This window comes from Seriola dumerili, unplaced genomic scaffold (genome assembly GCF_002260705.1).
Source record: "Seriola dumerili isolate Sdu_G_001 unplaced genomic scaffold, Sdu_1.0 BDQW01000011.1, whole genome shotgun sequence".
NCBI classification, from domain to species: Eukaryota; Metazoa; Chordata; class Actinopteri; order Carangiformes; family Carangidae; genus Seriola; species Seriola dumerili.
Genome location: NW_019174266.1, coordinates 4,895,613 through 4,918,884, shown reverse-complemented (window position 1 = coordinate 4,918,884; position 23,272 = coordinate 4,895,613). Strand labels below are relative to the sequence as shown.

Genomic DNA, 23,272 nt, shown 5'->3' with positions numbered 1-23,272 from the left:
TTAATTCAGCTTAACACCTCTTACATTGGCAGTGCATGCAAAAAATGTGAAACTATCCTTTAGATTGCAATTAGCATCCAAATCTAACCCGCATATCAATGTTCCTGCAGAGAATGGTTGGCATAAATAAAGCATGAATTTCATATCCTGCTCTATTCTTCAGTTTTGGGGCTTTCAGCAGTGAATCTGCTCAAAGGCAGATAATCAATACCACAAGAACAGATATTCCTCTCCTGCAGAAGTGGACCTCCCTGCGTTTTCTGTTCCACTCTTCATGTGAACAGTTACCATGGGGGTTTACAAAGGGCTTATAGTGTGATCCAATGTATTTCGAAAAAGTAGCTGCCGGGCTTTCTGGCACTTTCCAACAAAGGTACAATGAATGAACGACAAACAGAAAACGGCATTTGTTGGTGTGCACAGGTTTGTTTGTGTCCATCAAGCTTGCAAACACTTTGCCTACTTTGGGGTTGAAATCCCAGCAGAAGAATGAAATTATTAATCTTATTGAATAATTACACTTCATCATCAGACACTCACTGTTTCATAGATGAGATTTTTTTGTTGTTGCTGTATTCAGCTCAATGTCTTCTTGTTTAAGAGCAGCTAAGTGGGCAGGAATCAGAGGCCCTTTGGGAATTAAGTTAGTTTTACCACCTGTCTTTAATTCCACATAAGCACCGTGGTAGAAAAAAAAAAAAAAGAGAAAAAACAACCCACACTTTCCTGCTGGAATCTCAGTTCAGGTGAATAATGTGTCGAAGAGGCGTAAGCAACAGCTGATGGCTCTAGCAGACACTTAATGTATTGTGTGTCAGTCATGAACCCACTGAAAAGCGAAATGTTACGTGCTTTTCAGTGCCAGTGACAGCTATTCACTTTAGGAGAGAAACGTTTCACAGTCTGCACATGAACTGTGACATTATGATTATCATATTAGATTAGTAAAATGCTTTTGTATGTAAATCAGGGGCTGTGCTGCTGTGGGGGACTGCAGTCAGCAGAAGGCTGATGTTAAAAGCAAACAGTGTTTTAGAAGAGAGACTAAAAAAAACAAAAGGGAAACAAAGTGCTTGATTAATGTAATTTTAAAAAACAAAAACAAAATAATATCTGACATGACCTTAGTCATCTTGAAAACAAAACACTATCCTGTTCATCCATCTGCAAGAACAAAATACAGCCTTTAAAATGTGGGAAAATCAATACCACTGAAAATTTTAAAAGTGGCAGTTGCTTTGACAACACAGTGGAAATGCCATTACAACAATCTTGAAAAAAAAAAAGAAAAAAAAAAAGAAGACTGCCAGATTAGTAGTGACGTCGTCCGTATCAATTTTTCAAGAAAGCGTTCAGCACCTACTGTAACAGTCTTGTCATTGTACAATGAAACAGTGCAGGTGACAGTTCTATTTGCAAGGCAGTCATTAATAAGAAGCCACATGCAGCTGGCTGTACATCTATGTTTTTAAATTGCTCACAAGCTGCAGATGCTTGTGGCAAAAAAACAGCAAAAAATGTGAGTATGTTGTGGAGTTTAAGTGCTCAACCAATTTACATTTCATGAATTTTGTAATATCTTGCAAATATCTGCCTATACATTATGAGCTGTCACCTAAATCACAATCTGTCCATTTGTCTAATGTTTTTTTTTTTTTTTTTGTGGGATATATATGGTACAAACTGACAATGTAACCTGAGGGTGGTGCTAGAGAAAAGAGTCATCAAAATCATGAGGATTCATCCTCTGAGAACCATGATCATTCACATTGCTTCATTTCTAGCAATTACTTAAAACATATCTTTTCAAGGAGCAAAGTGTTGGACAAATGTCGTCTCACGGTGGCTCTAGAAGCAAAGTAAGGATGTCCTCAAAATGATTAGCCGTTATATTCAGGGGATGCATTCTGTGCTACTGACCCCACTGCTCTTGCATGAAGCAATTCTCAAAACACCAGTGTGCAGAATTCCCAGTGTCTCCCAGATCAGAAACGCTGAACTGACATAAGTGGAGTGCAAAGGTCACAGCTGCAACTCAATACATGCCACTTCCTGTGTGCTACTCATCTGCTATACGCCCCTATTTGCTTTCTTTGACCCACTCACCAGCATGCCCCATATAGAACAGTAAACAACAGAGGGGGACAGAGGGACATGGGACTTCCGCAGCTCATAAGCTTTTCTTTCACTGTTGGAGGAAAACAGAAAAATCCATTCATGTCTCTTCAGCCCCACTTCACCCTATGTATCAGTGTCGTCAGTGGACGCAGCTTCGCATTGTTTCCTAGGAAAATCATCTCACGGTCAAAGGGTTAATTACAGCGTCATAATTGAACAAGCCAGGGAATGAATGAACTGAATAAAGAGAGGAAGTCAAGAGTGAAGGGCTATTGAATGACCTACAGTACACCTATGGAATGGAAATGTACAACTTGCAGAAGCCTAAAAGATGTAATCTTTTTATAGCCAGTGTAGAAAAAAAAAGCCACCAAGCGCAGGATTTATATGTGACAGTGAAATAATAAATGGAAATTCTCTAGGCAAAAATTAAAAGATAGGTAATGAAACATGTTTATTGACCCGTCACTGCACATCATTATTACTGCTGAACTGTAAATCATGAACCTATTGTGCGCTGCCACTTACTGATGAGTATAAATATATGTGTTTAAGTTACTTTAACCTGCAATAACAGATACGGTTAGGGAGCAACATTATCTATTCATTTGGAGTCATGATTCTGTTCACCTGACGAATGCGTCTCATCTATTTACGCTCCTTTAGTTCTGTTGATCTCTATGAACCCGAGGCAAATATCTGGCCCTTTAGCTACTAAATGCTCCACTGTCTGTAACAATGCCTGTCTGCTGTTTGGTGCTGAGCATGTTGTTGCAGGACAGCTAAACCATGAGCTGAGACTCGAACTGCAGATTCGGGGTGAAAATACACTGTAGTTTCATCACCACGAGCGATTTCACACCGTCATATTGTCATTTCATATATTATAATACATATATTGATTACAGCTGCTTTAAAGTGTCAGGCTCGGATCTCTCAGGTCTGGTGAAGGAGCTGGAAATGCTGCAGTTATATCACTAGCTTTTGAAGTTTAATATTTCTTGTAGTTCACTGGGCAGCTGCTGGATAGGAGCTTAGCCTTTTGTTCTCGTCTCCAAAATCCTCTATGGGTGAATGGTGTAAAATTACATTAAATATTTGTCCCTGCAGAGGGGCAGGTGGGCTGGTAAACTGCAGATGAAAAGGAAGGTGAGTCCACGTCACCTCACTTTCCTGACCTTTGAAGCTTTCTGTCGTCATTACTCCAAATCACTGTTGGCATGTTATTGTTAGATTACTGATTGCCCAGTAATCTTGACTCAGCATCTTTAAATTTGCTGCTTTTCAAGATGGAAAAAAAAAGAAAAACATTGAATACCTCCCCCATCGTTATTTCTTGGGGTGTGGAGAGGACTCTGAAACATACCACTGCCTTGAAATGAAAAATTATAATTACAGATTCACACACACATTCTTTGTTTGAAATATGATCTAAATGGCCGACAAAAGTGTCACTACTCCGGCTGTACTTTTTGTCTAGTCCATGTGGCCTGAGCACTTTCACGTAGATAACACAATAAACATCATCACTAATTACAGAGAATTTAACCTCTGTGGTTACTTAGTACTTGAAAAATTTAATTGATTAAAGATTTTGAAAACTTTTTTAGTGCCTTACCAGAGAGAACCTATAGTCAATTCAGTTATAACTGTACAAATACCCTGCCTGGGTGTATGTACATTATTAATATATTAACTTTGTTTGTGCCTAAATTAAGGACAGTTCAAATCCAGCGGTGTTTGTGGCCAAACAGTATACAGATATGTATTTCCCAGATGTGTTTTAAAGAAAATAATCCCAGCTGAGTTTTTAGAGCTTTGACACACTACATATATTATACTGTATTGATATTTTTAGCCAGTTTTGATATGTGTTATGAAACCAAGCCATCAGTGCAATGATTGCATCACCTCTTTTTATGAGACTGTTCCAGACGTTTACAACCGAACATGAAAACCACACAATGTAGCTCATTAGCTCCTGACGGTAACTCAGCGCTGTGGGAATATGTGTGTGTACAGAGAGAATCTCAGACTGAATGAAGGTCATTTGTCCACTTGACCTTCTTCCATTCTCCCTTCTGCCTTTCCCAGACAACAGGCACACTGAATGCAGACCACAGACTGTATTATTTTTAGCTTGCACACAAATATTCAGCCGCCATAAGAACAAATGGCCTGTAAAATCTATTTTCAAAATTGAAAAAAAAAAAAAATATCAATGCAGCTTTCAAGGTAACAGAAATAGCTAAATTGTCCTCTGTAAAAAACAAGCCCACAGGTTGTCTGTACAAGCAGCTTATTACGGCCCATAGTCATGTCTTCTTGTTAGGAGACCTCGAGTAGCTGAGGAAGTAGCTGACGACTGTTTGTCGGTTTTGTGAAATGAAAATGGGAATAATAGATCTTGGATCTTTTTCTAATTTTAACACAATACATAACTTTGTTTGTGAAGTAACAAGTTAGGGTGATTTGGTGTTAGAACAAGAAAAGCGTCTTGCAAAAACAGAATCATTTTCTATGTAGTAATGACAAGAAAATGTTTAAACTCTAACAAGAAAATTATCTTACAAAAATGTTATAACAACAAATTGAGCAGAAATTCTTTTATTATAGTAGAAGCAATAGGCTGCTGTAATAAACTCTGTTTTGACAAGCTCCAAAATTAATATAATTGATATACTCTATGAGAGTTCTGTGTTCTTCCTGAAGAACCATATTTGGATTGGTAATTTCTTCTGGTTTACTCAAACTACCTCAGACAGCAGGTGGTGGACTCAAACAAAATGGCCGCCTCGGCCAAAAGATTAAACCCGCAGTAACCAACCTTAGACTTGAGATGCACTGTTGAAATCAGATATGGTAGATGATAGTATCTCAACACCGTGCTCATGTGCAGAAGTCACAGGAAGTTCAGTGTCCCCGCTGCATTCGAGGCTGCAGGGAGTCAGCACCGAAAAGAGCTTAATTAACAAATCTGAATGGAGGAAAGGTCACTAATGTGAAATATATCATTGTTTTTTTTCTGATAAATATATCCCTTGCTTTAAAAGCATGTGCACAGTCTATGTGAAGGATGAACTCGCATCAACTTATCCTCCTCCTACTGCTAAGAATCCAGAAAAGATTTCATAGCAGGGTGTTAATCACATGCAGCCAAGATTCATTGTTGGGGCATACAAAAATGGAAATCTGTCCTGGGCTTACACAGCTCCACACGTGGCCCGACAGGTCTCGTGTCAAAGCACTGGTCTCACACTCTGAATGAAAGTGCGGCTCCTCTGTGCAGCTTCCACTCCACGTTTGATGGGACCCCACTCGGAGCAGCTTTTGTCACACAGGCTCTGATGAAACCATGAATAGACTGCAAAGAGTAGTTTCGTGGACTAAACTGATTTGTTCTTTTGGTCAATATTTCTCAGTGGTGCACGGTATATTAACACGTGACCTTTATTAAATGTCAGATGAAATGTTGCCCTGCACATCTGGCTGAAGGGCTACTTCGGAAACATCCCCAACCTGAACAACTTCCCCACCTTCTACAACAGAACAGATCTCTTTCAAAATGATCGTCTCTAACCAAATCATACAGGATCTCGCACCGCATGAAGTATGGCATTCAGAATGCAACCCGTCCTCCACTCTCGGACTCTGCCCCTATGTTTCACACGTACCGATCACTAATGGCCCTCGCAAAACACCACCACCCCCGTCTTGTGCAAGTTATAACCCTAAAAATGTTATACTCATAAAACCGAAACAAGCTCTAAGTTGCCTTTTGCGAATAAGCCCTCCTATGACTCTGGACAGGTTTTATTCAACCCGCATGCTCTCAAATCCAGAAACGGCCTGAGGTTGATGTACTCAAATATCAGAAGTCTGTGTAATTCAACTGGAAATTCTTCTATCACAGACGGACCCTGATATCCTGGTTCTGATGGAGAGATGGCTTCAACAGACATAACTTATATAACTAGAGCTTGTACAGAACAGACAGAGTTGGGGGGGGTATATGTGAGGTCATGTGATCTGTTACTGTTTCGAATGCTGCCACTATCCCTCATTTGACTTTGACCTGAGAGTTAACTTATAATAACTAAAGTTAATGTGGTGGGTGTGTACAGACCACCCTCAGCTGTCTCCAGTGCAATTAAAAAATTAGGAGACAATCTCAGTTGCTCTCAGCTGATTAACTAAGAGCTGAACCGAAGTAATTTGAAGGATCCTTCGTAATCAGCATTGGTGGATTTGATCCTGTGCAGTAAGAGGGTCAAAATTACTGCTGCAGGAGTTTTTGCGCTTCGACCCCAGTGACTACTAGCCTGTGTTAGAAGGGCTAGACAGGACAAAACTTCAAAGACATCATTAACACACGCACCCTTTAAAAAGCTTAGGGCTAAAGATAGATCAAGCCCCTTGTTCTCCAGAATTATCAATGAGGATTAAGGCAAGGGGCGCAGAGGTGCACCGGTGAAGCGGCCCATTGACCGACTTTTATACAACTCGGAGATAAATGCACATCATCCTTGAAAATAACGAATCCCTCTATATCTATTCCTTCTTATGTTCCTTCTTATGTTTCATTTAATGACTGCTTAATGAATAAGTCATCAGAGATCTGCCATGCTTTGCTGAATCAGTTTGGACTCAGGTTCTGCTCTTAAAGTGATAGTCCGGGTTATTGGACATGGGTTTGTTATCTCTAGTCAGTGCATTAGAGCTGGGAGCACATGGACAGTTGCAGGATACGCTTTATCTTGCTGTCAAGCAGCCCTTTCCTTTGGAAATAAATCTTTTCAACAGCTGAACTATCGTATTCCTACGCACAAGCACATCTACTTCAACAGTTCACAAACTGTAGTTTTGAAAGGAACAGACTTTAACAGCAAGATAAAGCAGTGAAAATATTCAAAATAAAGTGTACACTTCATCTGATATTGGCTTTCTTTTGTTCACATTTTTTAAAGTGGCTAAAACACGTTTTTTGCGATGGTCACGTGCACAGCAGCTCATCACTCAGCTTCTGTGCCGCTGCTCCTCTAAACTGGCACCAAATTGATCCGAATCTACTGCAGGTAATACACTGACTATGGATAGGTACCCCACATCAAATAACCTGAACTATCACTTTAACAGTCGCGCACTGGCTCATGTATCCTCCTTCGACCTCTCAGTACCTCTCAGTTCACCGTACAGCCCTTCACTTACCCATCGCACAGTATATTCTGTGTGCAATGGATCTAAATGACCTCCTGCTTCATCACTTAACATTCCCATCACGCCTGATCTCCAGTAACTCGGATAGATGTTTAAGAGTTTCTGATCTGTGCAGTTACAGTCGGGATTAGTTTTGGTTCAGTACAGCATGAGAATGGCTCTGAATGAATATGTGCCTATAAGCAGCGATGCGGAGTGATACTTATAGAGATTTGACAGGAATGCTGCGATGTAGCAGAGGAATCATTTGAATGCATGCCAAACACACAGCGTAAGATCAGATCCAACTGTGGTGTAATTCCTCACTTAGGGGAGTAACATTGGTGTGAATTAGCATGTGGATTTTTGAGCTGTGTGGTCACAGTGACCGTTTGACCACGAAATTCTAATCAGTTCATCTTTGAATCTAAGTAATTTGCGCCAAATTTGAAGAAATTCCCTCGTGTTCACTCCTCTCCCCCGTGTTGATAAGAACGGGACGGACGGACAACCAGCAAAAACAAAACGCACCGGGCGCCCTGGCGGCTCACCTCGTAGAGCGCGTGCCATGAAGGCTTGGTCCTAACTGCAGCTGCCCGGGTTCGAAGCCGACCTGTGGCTGCATGTCACCCACTTTCTCTCTCCCTGACTTTGCATCTGTCAGAATAAAGCCAAACAATGCCTAAAAAAATACACTGTTTTAGTAACTGGAAAAAAAAAAGCCTAAAGAGGTAAAAACTCCAGCAACAATTTTATTGTCAAACCAGTTAAAAAACTTGCAAAGCTTTCCTTCACAAAGCTGAGGGGAAAGAACATTTACAACCATCTGATTGCCTCGTTGAAGCAAAACACATACAAATTATTAAGTGAAATGATTGGTCACACACGGCGCTAAAAATGTCTGTTTGCTGCCACGTTATCGTACACCTGAAATATTTATGATAACACTTTAATACCTCTATGCCTTCAAAAATGTCAGCAAAGATGGTGTCAAGACTCTAACAGGCTGCCCTCTGAGGAACATTGTGATTTCATATCTGATATCTAAAAACAGAAATGCCACTGAACTGCTGTGACCTACATCAGAGGATTCAATTGAAAAAGTGAAAATTGTGTATGTTAAATGTTTAATTAAAGAATGTAGAAAAACAGAAAGAGCTGCAAGGAATTGGAGATTGTCATTTGTCTTGTATTATGAAGGTGATTAAGCTAAATAAGCTCCATGTAAATAGAAGTAACTGTGAGGACTATTTTTATACTGAAAATCCAGGAGAGGAAAAAAAAAAAATCAGCTATAACACGCTCTCCTCTGCAGATAACCTGTGCCTTCAAACATCAACTGGAACAAAAATACACCTCTACTGCCTTTCCTAGTCATCGTCTTCAAAGAGACATGCACATCAAAGCCAGATGCAACTTCAGATAAACTTCAATCTACATGTAGTTAACAAGTTTTTGGCATATAGTCAGTCAGTCTCACGCAATCAAAAGCAGAAGATGGAAATGTCAAATCATGAATGATGTGTTTCAAGCAAAATAAGATGTACAGCTTATAATTTACCATTGTGAATAGTTGCTTTGATTGCAAATGTCTTTGGCTCAAAGTTTGAAAAAAAAAAAAAAGTTGTTCTGTGTGGCTGTTAACAAAGAAGAGCTTTGAGGCTACTACAGTCAGTCTTTCCACTGGTCTTGTGATGTTGCATCATTAGAGGAAGAGCGGGTGGATTCCTACAGATATCAACGCTACTGTTGAGGGCCAAGTGTGGCAAAGCTCACTGCTTCATGTGGTCAAAACAGCTAGTACCATGAAATACTGAAATTAATTTAAAAAAAAAACATTAGGGGCATTATAATGTCTCAGAGCTTTAACATTTCATGTCCCACTTGTCCTTCAAGACTAAATAGGTTTGATAAAGGAAATAAGTCAGAAATGGAGGCTGTAAATGGATTTACCTCTGTGTACATTCTGTGTGTTCTTTGTTGTGTACTCGAGTTGAAATACCTTTTTGTTGGAGTTCTCGAGATCCACAACCCTAATTCACGCTGAAGGTCTTGGCGATTGCTCCAGTTTGACTGTTCACTTAATATCCCCAATGACGTGTGTAAACAGCCGCTGTCTGATTAACAGCCCTGCTGCAAGGTCAGAATTTTTCCTTTGTGTAAAGTGCATCTTCAGATGCCCTATAGTTCTGCTGCAGTCGCTTGACGTGTGGGTCCATCCTCTCGTCTTGCAGTAAGACACGTACATACACACACATCAGCGGATCTGCCAGCACAAATCCAAACATCTCATCTCAGACTCTTAGACTACTTCCTGGGGTTTGGTGATAATAAACAAAGAAATGAAAGATCCTCACACTTTGGCACCAAAGGTATCTGGACTGGATTTCATGGCAATACAGCCAGTAGTTGTTGAGACATTTCACTCAAACCCACAAATGTCAAACTGCTGGTGGCTCCTGAGGAAAAGTCAAGGGATCAGCAACATCAGTAGGATTCATCCTCTCAGAGCCACGAGTGTCTGCACAGAACTTCATGGCAGTGCCTCCAGTCCATCCAACCAAAAGACAGACCAACACTGCCATCCACTGAGCCACACTGCAAGCATCGGTAAAAAAAACCAAAACAAAAACACCAAACCCTCAGGAACAGAGCTGCACGGTGCAGCAATTTTGGCAAAGTGACCACAGTGAAATGGAGGTCATGTGACACCCTGGGATGTTTCATAATGTTTTCATGTGTTCATATGTTAATGCTGGACAGAAACGTTTCTAAATATTCTTCTGTGTGTGTCAGTAGCTGACGTGTGACATTGGTCTTATATCGCATCGATTCATCAAGTCAAAAACGCCTCACGCTGCAGACACTCCTAAACAACATGGCAGAGATTCATCGCGATACATTTAAATTTGAGTTTGATTTACAAATCACCTTAAAACAATAAAAAATACATTGCTTCAATTATAAGTTTCAATTATAAGATCTTTACTAATGTAGTGCAACCTGAGGCTTATTTCTAATGACTTTAAGTCAAATGTTCATCAGTGCTGTTTGTTCAATACATCTATATATTCCATTTATAGAGGCTATAGGTGGCTTGTTTATTAGCCTTATAAAAACAAAACAATTTAAATAGATTTTTTTTCAATTTGTTTTCTTATTTTTAATAGAAATTGTTCTTTTGTTTGTTGTTTTGGTTTTCACATTTTTCATATTATAAATTAAATTACATTTCTGATATAAACAGAAGGTACAAACAAACTTAAAATGCCTCCTGTGTTCCAGATGGTGATGGTACATAAAAACAAGGTTGTTCAGAGATATGAATGAGGCAAAGGATGTTAAAAATGTGTATGTTTCTTACAAAATTTTGACGTGCACACAGATATAATGAGACAACATTTCCTGAGCCAGTACCGACTCTTTAAGTGAACCTGTCCTTTCATCCATTTCCTGTACCCGTTCATCCTGTTCAGGGTTGCTGGGGACTGAGTCTAGCAACTAATCGTGGTTTAGGATTTTCATAGAAAACCGGAGCAAACACTGGGAGAGCATCCAAACTCTCTCTCGCGAACAAATGGACTACTGTGTCTTAAAGTAAACCAAAAATCCATTCTGTTCTGCAATCTAGGTTTAAGCACACATTGACCACCACAGTAGGGCTTTTAGGTCACTCTTATGTAGTTGCTATTAAAATGTACATGAAACTGAAACATTTAAGTCCACTAGTTTCTTCATATACTGTTCATAAGAAATGCAAATACATGCAAAATACAACCCACCCCTCCCCAAGCTCCACAACAGGGATCTGGAGAACAGTGAAGAGTCTTTTGGATTTAATCTTTTTCACTGAAGCATTAGCTGAAGGCACAGTCCTCAAGCGCTCTCTGCAGACATGATAATCACACAAGATGCTGTTATTACCTGATTCTATTGGTCCTATACTTCAGAGGCAAATAGAGGAGTAATCCTATATGACCGTACATCACTCACTGACCAGCTGAATTCAAGTGGTAGAGATTGTTTGGTTACAGCTTGATTCACTCACCAGAGGGGGCGCTCTCACACTCCTGTATGTTACACTTCTGGGTGCTCTCAGGCTGCGACTCATGGTCACATTGAGTTTGATCAACTTCGTCGTCCGTCTCGGCCTTCGTGTCCACACATTTGATGAGTCGTTGCTGGACTCCGCCTCCACAAGACGCTGAACACTGCAGGGACAAAACAGTGATGCGGTTTTTCTTCCTCGTTTTTACATTGTCAAAACACCTCACATTCATTTTGTAGTTTTATTTGTTGTCACGATATGACCCTTGTGTTTTCTTCTCCAGCTTTTATGATTGAGATTGACGCGGAGTTCAACAGGCTCAACACGCACTGACTGATAAAATGTCATTTCAGTTCATTACAGCAGGGCTGACAGCCATCACTGTTGCGTTTTAGGACCAAACACTTTATTTTTTTATCCAGCACTTCGTATCAAACCACTGAACTTACTCACAAATCACTGAGGATCTGAGGAGCCAAATTCCTTCAGAGAAATGAAAAATAGGGAGACTTTTTACACTCTGATTGGGCTACTGATAGCAGCAGCTTTTGTAAGCATTACACTGTGCTCCTGTTTGCACATACTCAACAACAGTCATAATATAAATGGTGTTGTGGACACGTTTTATCTCGACGTGTTCAGATTAAAGATTTTTAGACTCTGTTTTGCCACCGCTGCTTCAGGGATTAAAAAGACTCTACTAAAAGACCTGCCTTTGTGGACAGAACTGCAATTCAGATAACAGTCATAATTCCCAGTGCGGCCAGGTTTCTACAAGACGACCGCCTGCAGCTGTTTAATTGTGTATTGACACACTGATTGTGGGTGATAATGTGGATTCTGGGAGATTGAATTGTTACCCACAGTTAGGTGACATGCTTTTGTCTGTGCATTTCAAAAATCCTGTCTTTACTACTCGATGTGACCAAGGGAAAAAAATGGATATTTAGGATTTTATCTACTGCCAGTCAGGTTAAGAAGTCGATACCAATTCTGGACACGAACAGCGAATAATGAAGGAGCAGTGGAACCTCAGCTCGAGAGGCTATATCGCCTTGGTACACGGCTGACATAGTCTATCCATTAATTTTTTGTTGTTGCTTATCTGGGTCTAGGTCACAGTTTTCTTTCTGTTTTGTTTTTCTGCCCAAAATTCTTTCTCTGGTTCTTGTATATATTATTTACATATAACACCCAGTCAATACGTTTCTCTTTATTTCTCTGGTCAATCCTTCAACCAGTCTCGCTGCATCTCCCTCTCAAGCAAACCATCACTTTCCCCGTTTTTAGTGACCAGGACCTCAGATGTCTCTCTTAAGTCCTTTATATCGCACCTCCATGTCCGCACCTGCTCCTTTCACTAAACCATCACATGTAAAAATCTCTCAGCCAGGTGCCGGGGTGTTTGCTAAATTATCCTGTGTTATATAGCTAAAAAATAATGAAGTAATCGTTTAAATCTTGTTGGTGTCTGTGGTTGAAGTCGTGTATTGAGTTTTCTGTCAGGATCTTTAGGACAGGTTTACGTACTTTCAAACTGCAATTGTTGACAAATCGCTCACATCTTTTTAAAATCACAGTCTGGATTACTGTGACTGAACAGTGTAGGTGCTTTAGAAAAAGAATAGTGGGATAGACAACATGAATTACTGGCTAAAATGTAATTTGCATTGTTTGTCCCTCTGGTATTAACACCACATTAAGTTGAAAATCAGGGCACATTCTTCATGAAATTGCTCTATGATTCTGCTGGATTATTCTCTCTTATTTGAGCTGTTTTGAGCTGTTTTGTTTTGCACGTGTGTGTATGTGTGTGTGTGTGTAGTGTAGCCTACCTGTCCCCACGAGCCAGTGAGCCACTGAGCACAAGGCTGGATGTTACATGATTGGATGTTGCTGGGCTGAAGGTCCCTGTCGCAGCGATCCTCCTCTGGACAGGTGACAATTCGCTGCTGCTCACCTCCTCCACACACCTCAGAGCACTGAACAACACACACACAATGACAGACGTGTGTTTTGGTACATGCAGTACAGTCTTGACAGAGTTGAGAGAGTTTTCTATTATCTATCTACAATCAAAACGATAATATCGGTATTTTTGCATGACTCACTATTACACTGCAAAGTGTTTGTGCGTACTTTACATCCCTGCCCACGACAACACACTGTTGCTGTTTAAAACTTTTGAATGCATTTTCAGGACCTCCCAAGTAGTCACTGGCTTTTGTTCATTTCAGTACAACAGAAAAATCAAATTGCAGACACTCGCAGACACATTGCAGAAATTGTGAGACATTTAGTCTTTTTTGTCACATAATTGTTGCATAATGATTCAGTTGAAAGCACAGCTTCTTCTCAGATGTCCCACTTGTTGATGGGTTCAAATGCTTGTGGGAAGCTCAAAAATCTAAGACTATTACTATTGTTTTCACTACAATCAGTCATATTATACTTTTGATGACAACTACGGTATGTTTCATAGTTGACTGTCCTCTGCGTTTACTTTTTTTCATTCCTTAACCTTGAGCACTTCATTCTCGAGTTACAATGTATCTTGGGACTGAAGCGCTCAACCTCTCACAACCTCCCACCTGAAGGCATCGATGCAGATGACACACACCACAAACACACAACCACAACAACAACAACAACAACATCATTCTAAAATGGACTGAATGTTGACTGATTTTCTATTTCAAGCAGCAGCCACCACCTCACACCTCAAATTGATTTTCTTTTGCACTGAAATAATTAGAAAAAACAGTTACTGGAAGGGCAGGAAGAAATATATTGAAAAACTGAAAATACACCACAATGTACGCTTTGAAAAATCTGTGCAGTATTATAAAGAAAAGGAAATGTAGGTATAATCATCCTGTTAAATGGTTTGTGAAAATGTTGTCAGATAACCGTTTCACTGCTACCTTACCTTCCATTTTATCCTATTTAGAAAGCATGTATACGCCACAGTAATTTTTTCACAACATCTCTCATTATTTGCCTCTCAGTACTCACCTGACCCCAGGAGGAGGTGTACCAGTCGAGACACGGCTGGAGGTTACAGGGCAATTGTGTTTGTGGCCTGGAGGACATGGCCCGGCAGTGGAAAGGTCGTAGGGGCCTTTGATCCCGCATGTCGAAACACTGGACCTCTCGTGATTTAATGCCACCTTCACAGTTCTTGGAGCACTGGGAAAACACATGGCGTCTTTGTTATCAAACAGCTTGAGCTGCTGGAGCTTGTAAGTATCCAGTGGTAGCGAGTCTAAGGCAACTGGATTTGCTGTGTGGTTTTAATGGGTTTCATCACTCATCAAGGAAGCTTAAGTGAACTGAAGGCAGCTTTTACTGATGGATGAGAAGCTAAATGTTTTCAAGACCTGACAACACTTTCAGATGCCTTTGACTTACCACATCTGGATAAGATGTGAGTGACTTTAATCATATGGTACTATAATCTCATCATCTTCAGTGTTTATTTTGAATATTAACCAAGAGTCTGCAGCTGCACCGCTGCCTCTGTGAGGCTGTACATAAGGTCAGTGATACTTTGAGCTAAGCAAATAATTAAAGTTTAATTTAATGATTAAAAGCACAAACTCGCCCTGAGGGGAACATGAATGTTTCAACTAAATTTAATGACAATCTATTCAGTAGAAATTCCCCTCAAAGCTACAAATGTCACCCTCATGTTGGCTCTAAATAAAGTCAGAGGATCACCAAAGTCATTGGAGTTTATCCACTGTGGACCATGAATATCTAATTTCCTGGCACTCCATTGAGTAGTTGTTGAGATATTTCACTCTTGACCAAAGTGTTGAAACAGCTGTGGCTAAAATGTGTCAAAATAAATACTAAAATCTATGTCATAATAAACGAAATAAAACAATTTTTTTTTTAAATACAGCTATTTTTCAGGGTAACAATTTGTAAAAACCTACAGGAAAACCATGATCATATCAAACACTGATTTTGGTAGCTATCTCACCTTACTCCACTCCCCAATATTCCATGTGGAGCAGGGGCGCAGGTAACAGCGCTGGGCTGGTGCAGGCCTCTTGGCCGGATCACAGTCAGAGTCTGAGCCAGTACTGCAAGCCAAAGTCCTCCAGATAGCACCGAGGCCGCAGCTGGTGGAGCACTGTCCACAAGTGCAGTAACAGGAAAGAAAAAAAAAAAAACTACGTCAACTTCATGAACTGAGGGTTGGATGTATAAACAGCTCCAGCATGCATAACAAGCCTCACTGATATTAATGCAAATCCTGCGCATCATGGTCAGACTTTCACCGTTTTCATGATGTAAATTAATGCAAATTCTTTAAAAAGTGATGTACAATACAGCAGCGGTGAGAGGAGAAGCAACCATCTTTCAAATGTGCCACAAAAATTCATAACGTAAACAGACATTAGTTGCATTGGCTCTAGGTGAAATAGCGTCTCCAAAGTATTAACGAAAATATGTGCAGGGACCAAAACAGGATGCAGTGTGTCTACATAACAGAAGAGACATAAATAGTGAGACACAGCTGGGGTTCAGAGTGTGAGGACTAACGCAGACTCACAGCGCTCCAGTTGCCGGTGACCCAGTAGGCAGCGGTAGTGACTCGTGTGGAGGCTGAAGTTTGGGCAGATGGAGGCGGATGGGTTGGCAGAAGGAGCACGGCAGGTGTTGGTGAGTCGATGGACGTTACCGCTGTTGTGCTAGGTCGAGGAGCGGCTGGCGAGTTTGTTGGAAGCTGATGTGAAGGGCCGGGATCACTGTCACCGCTGCTCCTCACCATCGGGGGAATGACTATTTCATTGTAGTCAAAACCAGCTAAATCAAACGGCGGCGCCTGGAGTGTGGAATCTGTTCCAGTTGTTTCCGTGTCGGCGGGTTTTGTAGGTACCTGCTCCGTTTGAGCTGGCAGGAGATCAGCTGGAGAAGGCCGAGTGGCTCCCTCCGGGTTCGTAGGAGGTATGATTTCTGTTCCAGTTAATGATGTGGACTCATCAGAGGCCTCTCGGTTACCTGAGCTTGGCAGAAAGGAAACTGGGAGAGTAGTGGATTTCTGAGAGGCAGGAAGTGAGGTTGTACCGAGGTCAAGGTCAGGATCCCATGTATTGCCCTCGCTCGTGCCATATACCGTATTAAAATGAGTCTGATCCAAGTCCAAATCCTCCAATGTGAAGGCAGTTGGAAATATTATTGATTGGCTGGTTGTTTGAGGTATTTCTGAATCACTTTCGTCCAGCTGGACTACAGTCCTGACCTGAATGAGAGTTTCAGGCGTGGGAGAGCCGACAGGTTCTGGACTCTCTGCATCCTCTTGGTCTGCAGAGACATCCGGACCTAGTGTGCTTTTTTCATTGAGACTGTACTCATAATCATCACGTCCCTCTGTCTCCCGAGCACTCGCTGTTGTGGAGACAATAGCACTAATAATTGTTTGATGTCTGGGAGTAGGAGCAACATGTTTTGGAGTCACCGTGACAAGCACAGTGGGATTTTCCTCCTCAGTGAAACTGTAATAGTTATTTTCAGCCTCCTCCCCATATTGTCCCCATTTCACATCCCGTTCAGGCTCCTTTGTAGTGAAATCCAGACTAGGCATTGTGCTAATGGTTTCAGGCCACCACTCATCGTCATGTGTCTCTTTTAGTGTTTGTGAATGCTGAGTCGTAGACATTGGCGGTGAGTGAGTAGGAGACACGGGCAGGAGATAATCCTCAGCCAGGAAGTCGTCCAAGTTTTCAGAATTCGTCTGAACAGACTCCTTTGTTGCTGACTTTTCGTCGTCCTTCACCTTGTCCACATCTGTGGTCTGTGGCTCTCCAGTGCTCAGAATGTGGGCGGTGGTCTTTGAAATGGTAGAAATGGCTGAAATAACTGTGGGAGCTCTTGTAGTTTCAGTAATGGCATATTCTTTCGCTCTGTGTGTCAGCTTGTCCTCCTGCGGAGCATCGAGTCTGTGACTGTCCCCTGAATCATTTCCTTCAGTCTCAAAGTCATCCGACAAGTCTTCATGGAAATTGATAAAATTATAGTCATAGTAAAAATCGTCGACTTGCACACTGTTTTGATCAATATTTTCAATGTTATTGTGGTAGTGAAAATCTCCCTCAACGATGTCATTAAGGTCATTATGATTTCTCGGCTGGGCTCTGGTGGTGCTGAATTTGGGAGGAGGTTTGGCTTCAGGAATGGAGTTAATTTCATTGAGCACTTCTTTGCTCGACCAGCCGCTTCCCGACCAGTCGATACCTCCAAAGTTATCCACAACCCGCGGACAGTCCTGAAGGTAACAGGTGCTGACAGCTAGAGGTTTCTTGTGGGGGTCACAGTCAGCGCCTGTGTTTCTAGAGCAGGTGACATTACGCCGACGCACTCCACTTCCACAAGTCAGCGAACACTGCAGGAAAGGAAAGAGAACAATGCTAATGAAATGCATCACAAGCTCAACTGGTATACATCATCAAACAAATGCATTTAAAAGGTAAAAACTAAAAAAGCAAAGCAAGATAAACCTGAATTGATGGTTTCCTGAAGGAAAAAGATACATCTAAACTACATGAGTGTAACTTTTTTCTAATATATTTAGTTGAAATATTCTCTACAACATATCTGGAAGTGGAGAGGTGTCGGTCAAGGCTTCTGTAACACAGAATATCCTGGCAGCAGTGCAGAGATAATCCCCTCTAAAGTTTATAGTGAGCTTCAAAAACATCAGAACCAATCAGAGAAGGCCACAGTCAGGGTAGAGAGCTCACAGTCGTCAATCAATATGTAATGCTGTTCTGGTCTACTACTACTCTCACATTGAGGCTTCAAGCTTGTCTTAGACTGAAACAGAAATTTTGACCTGGTGATGGTGCAAGAGGAAAAGTTTTGAGGGATCACCAAGTTACTACAACTCATCCTGAGGGGGGCATGAATGTGTGGACGAAATTTCACAGCAGCCCCTCAGAAGCACAAATGTCGAGCTGCTGGCGACTTATCCGGAAAAGTCAGGGATTACCAAAGTCAACAGAGTTCATCCTCTTTGTCTGTAATGTCTTGGCGAACCATCCAACAGTCGTTGAGATATTTCAGCCTTGACACTAAGTTGTGTACTGACCATCTGTCAGACTGACATCGTCTTACCTAGAGCCACGACAATAATGAGGTACAGAGACACAGCAGGAGAGGGGTCAGACCGCAGTGAACTTTTTTTAAATGCAGGCTGTAAATGCTGTTAATACACTTTTACTTTCTGGCTCTCCATTAGCTTCCAAAAAATTATTTGCTAGACTTCCTGGGGTCTGCACAAAAAAAAAAAAAAAAAAAATCAGGCTTCAATTTGAGGAAGTATCTTAAAGGTCATTCGTTTATTTTTAAACATGTTGCTTCTCTGTGTGAAAAGCAGAGATGGAAATAAAGGACATGACCTCTGTGTAGTTACCACTGTGGTACCTGAGCATTCAGCAGCAGCATAAATCATCTCTACCAATAAAAGGTGAATCTTGCGTGTAGCAAAAGGGATGTCTGTCTGTCTGTCTGTCTGTCTGTCTGTCTGTCTGTCTGTCTGTCTGTCTGTCTGTCTGTCTGTCTGTCTGTCTGTCTGTCTGTCTGTCTGTCTGTCTGTCTCAGTTAAATCTCTCAAGATATGAAAGCGTCCTGAGGCACGTGCTGCCCAAACAAGAACTAGAATGACTTTCCCCGTATTCCTCGCTGAATAATTTAACATCACTGACCACAGAAAGAGCTTCTCGCAAAATGTGAAAGCGGCTGTATAAATTTCTGGAGACAGACAGAATAATTTGCATTTTCATTTCCTTTTGAAACGGCACAGTTGCCCACAAACCAGAATATATCCCAGCCCAGACCCACCTTTGACCAGCTGCCAGTGCTCCAGTCTGCTGGGCAGGGGATGTGTGTGTTGCAGGAGGACAGAGATTCAGGTTTGGGCATGTGTTCGCATTCACCGGGCTGCAGGGCTTCCTGCTCCTCCACACTTACTGCCTGGATGCAGAGCACCGTCCTTTTAGCCAAGCCCGAGCCCCCACAGCTTGCTGAGCATTTCTGCCACTCCCCAACCCACCATCTAAACACAGACACACAAAAGATGCAAAGATTTCCAATTTAATTGTTCACTTGTGACGGAAAAAGGACAATATATTACAGCTTCGCAAAACTAGATGACTCAGAATCACAGCTTTAGATGACTGTTATAGAGGTTCACTGAGTATGATTTTATCGGACCCCAGCGCACAATGTCCACATTGTGTCTTTGGGGTTACTCTGGTTAATGGTCAATAGCAATGTCTGTAGTTTTGCTTCAGTAAAGTAGCGCCTTTGAGCCTCCAACTTGATGCACATTTTCAGCTGCCAAGTGATGAAATACACTGTTACAAGCCAAACACCAACTTCACAAATGAACAACCATTACTGAGATGTTTACTTTGTAAAAGGGCGATAGAGACAGAAAGTGAAACAGACTGGGACCTTTGCTCCTCCATAGCACGGTGGTTATTACGTTTGTTTCAAAGCTTGTCATTACTGAAAGTTGTTGGTGTCATTATCAAAAAATTATCTGTGATACCAGCAAGTGTGAATTTTCATGTTAATGGTGTTTTTTGTGGAAAAACACGGCTGTTTGGATTGAAAGTGTAGTAGAAGCTCTGGGCTGTGGCTAATTCTTGGTTTACTGCAAAATAAACTAAATCTATTCATTCTTGAAGTTCCTGTGTGTGTCTCGCCAACAGTGAAAATAAAAGTATTTTCATTTTCATTAATTCGATCACTCTTAAAAACATTACACAACAACACATCATGCAAAAACCTTTCAACAACACACACATTGTCCTTTCAACATTACTTGTAACGTCTACAAAAATAGTGACCAAAGCTCGGTGCATTTTCTGGAGCAGTGCAGCTGCTGCTGCTGATCCAGAAACAGTCTTTCTGCAAATTGAAAGCAAATTGAGCTACTTTCACTGCTGATGCTACCACAAGGTAACAAGCTGCACTCTGATGCAATAACATGTGTGGGAGTAAAAATATCTGAGGAGTGGTGTGTCTTTGATCTCAGTGAAGCAACCTGCCAGCTGCGTCCAACCAGCTATTATACCTCTCATGTCTGGTATGGAGAGGTCGTGCTTTCAAAATAACCATAATTTGTCCTCAATTCTGGGGGACTGAACAACAAAAATAAATACAATCGAAAAGTGGTGGTGGAAATATAGGAAAAATAAGTTTTATTCTCCACAGAGTCCCCCCTTGTCCTCGAGCGCTCACCTCCCTTTACAAAACACTCCCGGTAAAGATCCACCAACATTAAGTTATAAAAATAATGCAGTTATCAAGACACGACTCAAGGAAGCAAACGGCTTTGATAAACTGAATGAACAACATTAATAAAGCTTTTTATCCTACGTAAGTCAATGCCTCTTTAAGTGCTTTAGAAAGGTACAGATGTAGGATTGTTAAAAGTCACGAACAAACCACTTCTGAAGATTGAACTTGTACATTCTGATAGATGTGAGCTGATAAATTATGATAAAAGTAGTAGCATGTGCAGCTATAAACCCATGTATATGACATTTTGAGGTCAATCAAGTTGAAAGAAACAGTAAAGAATGTAATCTTTACTGTTAAAATGGCTTTATCGAGGACACTTATTCCATTTCAAAGCTATTAGAAATGCAGTTTCTTTTTACATTATTCTGTTACAATTACCAGTGGAATATTTTTCTGCAGTACAGTCATATACTAAACCTCTGACTCCAGCAGTAACCTTGGATTTGGTGGCTTGGATTATTAAACTACAGTGTGTTTTGCTCCTGCAGAGGTTGAAAAGCAACATTTATTTGCCAACTGCTGGTGTCATTAATGTCAACTCACATGGCTGGACATGGATCCTTGCTACAGCTGGTTTGGTTATCATCAGGACGGGTTAAGGGGTCACAGAAGTGCTCCTCCACTATCCCAGTTGTCTTTTCCACACAGTGGACAATCTGCCTCTGAACACCTGGAATAGCAGTGAGAGGAGATTAAAAGATAAACAACATTACTGAAGACACAGCGACATATTTCTACATTATAAAACCAGGATCCAACAGGAAACACTACTGAGTCATGAATCAAAACATCCATCTGGTTTCAAAGGCTTTTAAATGTAATTGAAAAAACAACAATTCCAGTGTTAAAAAATGTCAATTTAATCCAAATTTGGCAGGTTACTCCGGATAACATTAACATACATATCTGACACTAACGCAAGTGACAAAATCAGACCATGACAAATCAGTTCTCTGTCCTTCCTCAGCAAATTCTAAAAGTCTCCATCTAAAATAAGACGAGTTGGACCGAAACACCTTTTGCATTTTTGCCACACCGAGAAGTGTCACATCCAGGTTTCAGACAGCATTACACAAAGCAGTACATAAAAGGTCTTGTTTCCTAAGGCTGTGAAAGATTTATCTCCTCCTGTGATACCTCTCTCCATCATTACTCTTGCCCCCCTGAGGGGATTTCCACACCATCAGAGCAGGAGACACCTCTCACCTCTCTGCGTCCTCTGTTCAGGGGCCTGCTGAGGGCCACACTGTGTGTCTGATAGCTAATTTACACCTTCAAAGACACCTCATAAAAGGACAAGGTAGCTACCTAAGATTGGAAGCCAGATGGAGGCAGGAGGAGAAAAAACATGCAGGAAAACACTCAAAGCCATGATGATTACTTTTTGGCTAAATTTAATAGCTACTTGAACAGTTACTGCTCTGTGGCTTCACGCTGCAGTAGGTATTGTGCTCTACTGCATTTTGAATGTGGGGGTTGTCTGTTGATGTGCTAATGCTAATTATTACGTGGCTAAGTGGAGTAGAAAGTGGATTTTCTAAAGAAAAGGACAGGTGGGCTCATTTTTGTGACGCAGCTTGTCTTACCCAGGGGGGGACAAACATGTCACTTGAGGTGGAGACGGGCCAAGCATTTCCTCCACAGAAATAATAGTGAGGATGGATAGTAAAGCTAGTGTTGATGCATCCACAGCTATCGCGCTTATGGCATTTACAGTCATAAGCTTCACCTCCACAGCGGTATCCAACTCTGGACTCAAAAGACCTGGAAACCTACAAAGACTAGCCCACACGTAAAAACTATTTCCACCAACATACACAGATGTTTAGCCTTGGCAGGTAGAAAGACGTGAATACTGAACAGAGAGAAACATCGAAACTGTTTTGCTAATTTAAGCTTCATCCCGCGCGGAAAGACAAATAAACAGAGGAAAAACAACAAACTGTGAAAAGACTCGGGGACAGAGAGGCAAAGGCAACGAGGACTCTGTAAAGCAGGTGAGGAAGCTGCAACAGTGAGGTGAAGTTTTGATGAAATTTGTCTCCGAAACCTGATGAACTGGATTAAAACCTTTTTTTTTTTTTTGGCCTCACTCTAGTTGTAGAAATCAAACGTGTTTCAGATAATCCTGACGAGGTTGACACACAGAAACTGTATCAGAAAACAACGTGGTGCCATTAATAGAGAAATGATTCTGATGATTCTTTGATAAACAGGCAGAAGCCAGTGTGATTAAAAACCTAAAATGAAACATCACTGATCTTAAAATTCTGTTGGATGCTGCAAAAGACTGAGGGAAAATATTCAACCATATTTATATTTAATATTTCCAGACTCTGGGTCAACTTTAGATTAATCTAAAAACTGCACTGAGGAATTTCCCTTCATTACCTTTTTCATCTTTATGAAAGAGAAGACATTTAACCCTGAGAATCACAGCCGACACAAAAGGAAAAACTGAAAACAAAAACCATCAGTAACTTTAAATGAGGTGATTTTCTTTCCTCTTTATTTGAATGTACAGAAAATTTTGAACTAGAAAAATAAAGGGTTTGACCAGTTGGAGAATGTATAACTGTATTATTTAGT

At 41.0% G+C, this 23,272-nt stretch overlaps 1 protein-coding gene across 1 annotated transcript in view; it reads right to left on the bottom strand.

The window, feature by feature from the left end:
* The window catches only part of LOC111223125 (A disintegrin and metalloproteinase with thrombospondin motifs 7-like), a 64,378-nt gene that overhangs the window by 1,557 nt on the left and 39,549 nt on the right, over nucleotides 1–23,272 (bottom strand). The window contains exons 17-23 of the mRNA XM_022747156.1: nucleotides 21,227–21,353; nucleotides 19,214–19,427; nucleotides 15,927–17,756; nucleotides 15,351–15,503; nucleotides 14,378–14,551; nucleotides 13,198–13,344; nucleotides 11,363–11,525 (exon numbers count right to left, since the gene is read on the bottom strand). Of these exons, the coding sequence (XP_022602877.1) occupies nucleotides 11,363–11,525; nucleotides 13,198–13,344; nucleotides 14,378–14,551; nucleotides 15,351–15,503; nucleotides 15,927–17,756; nucleotides 19,214–19,427; nucleotides 21,227–21,353 (2,808 nt within the window). The remainder of the gene's footprint in view (nucleotides 1–11,362; nucleotides 11,526–13,197; nucleotides 13,345–14,377; nucleotides 14,552–15,350; nucleotides 15,504–15,926; nucleotides 17,757–19,213; nucleotides 19,428–21,226; nucleotides 21,354–23,272) is intronic.